The sequence below is a fragment of the Clupea harengus genome, chromosome 10 (assembly GCF_900700415.2).
Source record: "Clupea harengus chromosome 10, Ch_v2.0.2, whole genome shotgun sequence".
Taxonomy (NCBI): Eukaryota; Metazoa; Chordata; class Actinopteri; order Clupeiformes; family Clupeidae; genus Clupea; species Clupea harengus.
Window position 1 is genome coordinate 2,841,911 of NC_045161.1, and position 6,000 is coordinate 2,847,910.

General features: G+C 46.6%; 1 protein-coding gene across 2 annotated transcripts in view; it reads left to right on the forward strand.

Annotated features, from left to right (window-relative positions):
- cachd1 (cache domain containing 1) overlaps positions 1-6,000 on the forward strand; it is a 79,234-nt gene that overhangs the window by 53,371 nt on the left and 19,863 nt on the right. For both annotated transcript variants that reach the window (XM_042708821.1, XM_031575004.2), the window contains exons 9-12: positions 2,461-2,694; positions 3,158-3,307; positions 5,065-5,188; positions 5,372-5,489. In XM_042708821.1, the coding sequence (XP_042564755.1) occupies positions 2,461-2,694; positions 3,158-3,307; positions 5,065-5,188; positions 5,372-5,489 (626 nt within the window). The remainder of the gene's footprint in view (positions 1-2,460; positions 2,695-3,157; positions 3,308-5,064; positions 5,189-5,371; positions 5,490-6,000) is intronic.

Here is a 6,000-nt window from a genome sequence, read left to right on the forward strand (position 1 = left end):
TGGGTCAGTTAGTGTTCAGTTAGTGTTTGTTAAAGCTACGCACCTTCCCCCCCACTGACCTGCTTTTGCCCGCTCGCTGGTCCTCACGTCAGCACCCCTAACTCAGCCCTTTCCCTGGTATCCAGCCCTAGATCTGATGGCAGTTGGTGTCCTGAACAGCAAGCTCCTGGGTTCAGTTCCCAAAGAGGCACAGTTTTGATTACTGGGTCTGTGATTGAATTCAAAGGCAGAAAAAGGGGCCGTAAACAACAGGAGCTCTGTAATGTTTCTCCTCCATCAGTGTGCTGTGCCGGCTGGGTTCCCTCCCGCCTGGGTTCCCTCCCGCCTGGGTTCCCTCCCTGGCTCCACTGGTTAGTTGCACCTCCAGAAGGGTTTTGAATCCAAACAGTCGACGTGCAATCCTGGGAAAGGCCGTTCGTTTACACTCTGTCTAGAAGTGGAAGCTGTGCTTTAAGTGGCTTTGGCTAAATGTGCCTGCCGAACGTAAACATAACAAGCACACACTCAGGGCAGGGCAGGGCTTTCCCATAAGGGTCCGGGCGGTCTGCCACGGGTGCTTTTTGCAGGGAAGAGCCAAACTGGCAGGCTGATTGGACCGATCTGGAAGGATCTGATTTCACTCGGTGATGATAGTAGTTTTTGAATTGTATTGTATTGAATTGTATTGTATTGTATTGTATTGAATTGTATTGTATTGTTTATTTTTTAAAATTACGATTAATATTCCACTGCCATTGTTATGGTTTTAGAAATGAGGTTGGCAGAGCAGCTAGCAAAACCTCAAAGCCCCCCTCAGTGCACTTGTGTGTGTCTGTGTGTGTGTGTGTGTGTCTGTGTTGGTGTATCCGTTTCTGTGTTTGTGTGTTTGTGTGTGTGAGAGAGCGAGCGTCTTTGTACAGTTTTTGATGATCAAAAGCCCTCTGTATTGTCCCCATCATCACCTGGGCCACTGCCCCCCACCGCCTGCATTAGCCTGATTAGCACACATTAGTTTCTGCATCTGAGAATGAAACATGAGACATCAGAGAGGGAGGGAGGGAGGGAGGGAGGGAGGGAAGGAGGGAGACAGGGAGACAGACACACACATCAGAGCCACATCAAAGCCACCAGGACAGGGACGAGAGGACATGAGGAGGAGGCAGGAGCCGCTGATGAAAAGAGACGAGACCAGATATGATGGGAGCTGATTAGCATCCTAATACAGCATTAATGAGGGGGTGGTGTGTGTGGTGTGTGTGAGTGTGTGTTCATGTTGTGCATCCCTTGGCTATTGTCCGTGGGTTGAAAAGACCTCTTTGTGGAGAAGACCCCCTCTACAACTTTTTTTTTGTAGCAGACCTGCATGGGAGTCTTGAAGGGAGAGGGGGCGCGGGCTGGTTGCTGGGTTGGTGATGCAGCGATTCAAGTGGACTATAGGATCAATTACCTATGTGCTCGTTCTCTGGTCCATTTGTGGCCTGTTGTCGTAGTCTAATATCTGGGTTCGCCTCCGTGTCCCCTTTGTTTCTCAAGAGGGGCGAGGCACGTTTTTCAGCCGTCATGGGGCCATTTGCTCGAGAACCCTCAAGAGTCGACGGATTTGGTGTTTTTTGGTGCAACTCGCAGCGCAACACGAACTTGTCTGATTTACGTCTGGGTCCTTTGCGCACTCATCTGCAAACAGGACACAAACAGATTTTTACGTCTTTTGTTTTTGAGTGCTTGGGAAAGGCCAAGCTAATGTTTTGATGTGGACCAAATGTCCTGGTTTCCATGGGAACATTCCAGTGCATGTGTACAGTGGTAGAAGGTTAATGAGGAGAAACAAGCAGACATCTTGGCGGAGTTGTGTGTGTGTGTGTGTGTGTGCTGGGAGCAGTGTGAGCACTCTTCACGAGTGTGTGTGTGTGTGTGTGTGTGTGTGTGTGTGTGTGTTGTGTGTCTGTCAGGAGGCCAAAGGCCCCATGTGTGTGTGCGTCATATGATGTTCTGAGCTCCGTTCATTACGCTTGATTAGAGCGCAGGGCAATCTGGAATCCATTCTTGACTATGAGCCGCCATTCCGTGCCTCAGTCCAGGTGTGGGAATAGCTCATTGAGGTCTCCATGTATAGTGTTATTATGGTACTGCTGCCTGTGACTCTTTTGACTGAAGTACAAACTGCTGTCAGTAAATCATGACATCAGCTGTAACCTGACTCTAGCTCACCTAGTGGTGGAATGTGCAGTCAAAAATAAAAGTAATGGCTTCAATTCACAGAGAGTATTTAAATGTATGTATAACTTACTCTGCTGGAGAGTATTTAAATGTATTGTATAATTTACCCTACTGGACGATGTGTAGTTTTAGATTAGAGACTCTTTACAATGAATGCATGTAAAGAAGATGTAGAGTTAAATTTGTACTGTCTTTTTGTCTTTACATTTCTATAACTCTCACACACACACACACACACACACACACACACACACACACATGCAGAGGGTGTGACGGGGCTGAAGGAGTTGGCGTTTCTGAGGGACTTGGCGGAGCAGAACTCCGTGAAGTACGGCTTTCCCGATCGCTCCAGCCAGCCGGTGGTGAAGGGGAGCATGATGGTGCTGAACCAGCTGAGTAACCTGGAGACCAGCGTGGGCCGCTTCTACATCAACCTGCCCAACCGCATGATCGACCGGGCCGCCTTCACCCTGCCCTACTCCGACCAGATGGGGGACGGTGAGTTGAGACGGGTTTGGGGGCTTTACGGCACAATTCCACAGGGGGATTTCAAAGACAGTTCCTCTGGATTTTTTTTTAGGAGGTCCGAGTGTTTTGATTTAATGTTTTTATTGAGTGCATAAATCATTTGTGTTAGGAGACCAGATAATGTAAAAGATTGTGTTGTTGATAAGAAGCTTCATATTCAATACCACTTTTCTTCATTTTCTGGAGGAGAAATAATACCCGAGCTGTGTGCTTGTGATGACAGTTCATCTGTATCATGGACCCGGCAGGGCTCCATTACATTACTCAAGTTGTCACCCATTTACCATAAATTAAGTTTGCCTGGAAAAGTCTCAAGAAATCTTGAAAGTTTGTCTCTGTGAACTTGGAGGTGAACTGAAGTCATTGATCAGACTGGAAATCCTCCATGACTAGTCCCTATTAAATGCCTTTTGCTCACTTCCAATCCCTTTAGGCTTCATCATGACGGTCAGCCGGCCGTGTTACTTTGGCAACCTGCTCCTGGGCGTGGTGGGGGTGGACGTGAACCTGGCCTACATCCTGGAGGACGTCACCTACTACCAGGACTCCCTGGCCTCCTACACCTTCCTCATTGACAACAAAGGTGAGTAAAACCACCTCTGCTCCTGTGTCCTGTGTGTTGTAGGTCTCTGCAGGTCTTCCTTTGTGTCTCTCGGTCTTACAGATACTCTTAGCTTAGCTTGCATCTTAGGTTCCAAGAGGGTAAACCACCTCTGCTCCTGTGTCTCTGCAGGTCTTCCTTTGTGTCTCTCGGTCTTACAGATACTCTTAGCTTAGCTTAGCTACTTAGTTTCCAAGAGGGTAAACCACCTCTGCTCCTGTGTCTCTGTGTGTAGGTCTCTTTAGGTCTTCCTTTGTGTCTCTCGGTCTTACAGATACTCTTAGCTTAGCTTGCATCTTAGGTTCCAAGAGGGCACGAGCGTCAGTCAGATGTATTCTTGCACTGTGCTGTAATGTGCTTTGAATAGACCTAACCTCTGAAAGATGAATTGTAAATGTTAAGTACCGCAGGGCCACAGTGGAGCCTTTCATTCCTGTGGTCTACATTTACTGTCCGGACATTAGAGGGGCCTCACACGAGCTCTCTCCAGACCCTGGACATTAGAGGGGGCTCAAACGAGCTCTTTCCAGACCCTGGACATTAGAGGGGCCTCACACGAGCTCTCTCCAGACCCTGGACATTAGAGGGGCCGCAACAGAGCTCCCTCCAGACCCTGGACACTCGCCCTTTGTGAAATGTGCCGCTCCAGTGTTTTTGTTTCTCGCATGTGACTGCTTTGTGTCCATTACTGTGCTGTTGGAAGTGGGTGGAGTGGGGAGTGTAGTGTGTGTTGTGTATTTCCTGATGACTAAGCGCTGGATGAAACCCTACTCTGTTTTGGATGTGGAGTGGCCTGCATTAACAAGTTTTTCTGTTCACGCTGGATACCAAACCGCAGACATAAACAAAACAGAGGAGAAGGTGGCTTTCACTTAGTGTGTTTAGATAATGGCTTTAATAACGCCTCGGAGAAAAAGAGTAGGCCGGCAGATCCTCAAGACGGTGCACCTGTTTTCCACCAGCTGCTAGCTGAAGACGGCAGTGGAGTCTTGACAGAGGAAGCCTGTTCAGTCTACCCCTCTGAGTACCATCTCAGTGTTTCCCCTGGGGTCTTGAGCCAAATCTGGATACATGTTGATGTGGACCATGCTTAGGTCCATATACATGGGGCTGTTTTTTGAGCCTTTAAGCCACAGCCTTCAGGGAGAACTGATCCTAAGTCAGTTTCTGCACATGAAGGAGATTTAGGTCCTATTTAGTACCGATCATTCAAGTTCAAGTTCATTTTTCTTATTGGAACAACCTGGTGGTGTTGCAGCGCTGCTTTTTCAAACGGTGCTTTATGAACGGTGCATTAATGTGTATATTGTTTTTGGTTTCCCATGAAAGGAATTATTTCTATATCCCAAATGTATCGGAGACTCAGCCAGATTGTGATGACAAACCAAGGATCCAGGTTTATTCTTTCAATGGTGCGCACCAGAGGAGGAACAGAGAGTTAGATTGTGTTCACCTAAATCTCCTTCACTAACTGTCTCTTTGGAAATCACAGTCTTTTAAACTCTGGGAAAGCAAGGGGATGGGTGGATACCTAAATGCTAATTATTATCTGTCTCTAGTCAGCGCGCGCTGTAACGGCTTTCTCACACCTCATGTAGGCCGGGACACATGAGAAGTTTAGACCAATCTCACAAAATCCAAATAACACTAAAATGACCACTAGGTCAGATATATTGAATTATTGCCTAATTGGAATATATTTATTAAACTAACTATCAAATGTCGGTCCCTTCACCCAGGATACACACTCATGCATCCTTCACTGACCCGTCCCTACCTGATGACAGAGGCACCGCTGCACACCGATGTCACCCACTATGAGAACATCCCCGGCTTCTCTGCGGTGCGGCAGAACATCCTCAGGTGAGGCATCCTGGGAAACAGCCGTGTCACCCTTCCTTGAGTGAGTGAGTGAGTTCTCTAGTGTTGAATTAAGAACTGTGGTTCCTAACTCGCTTGTTCCTCTCTCTCTCTCTCTCTCTCTCTCTCTCTCTCTCTCTCTCTCTCTCTCTCTCTCTCTCTCTCTCTCTCTCTCTGTTCCCCCAGTTTACCTCTAGGCAGCCAGGTCATCGCTGTGCCAGTCAACTCCTCACTGTCCTGGCACATGAACCGTCTCCGAGACACCAGCAAAGATGCCTACAACGTTAGCTATGCGTGGAAACTGGTACGGTCTAGCATCCATATTGGTTTAAGCTGCTCTCCATTTTGGCTCTTTTTATGTCACCAAAAAAAACCTGTGCCTTTTTTAACTTTGCTTCGCTGTGGTCAAATGCAATGGTTTTTGTGTATATAGTACAGTTGAATAACAGTTTGTTTTTACAGTTACAAATAATTCTGAGATTAAAGTTCCTTACAAGACTTTAGGGATATAGGCCACGGTTTCGCAGAGGTCGCAAATGAAATCCATGAAATATGGGCGCTGCTGACACTGTTTTCACTGTCTTGTGTACAGTGATATATGGGGCCAAAGGGCTTTATATCACATGTTTTCTATAATTAATTAATCAAAATGAACACATTATTTTGTTAATCCTTTACAATTTATATTTAACAGTGTATATATTTAAACAAAAAAATACTTGTTTTGTAAGCCAGTTGACATCATTTTCAGTTAAAAGTACTTTGTGTAACAGTTAGTTGGTTGTAGTGGTAGACGGCTGTTAATATTTATGGCT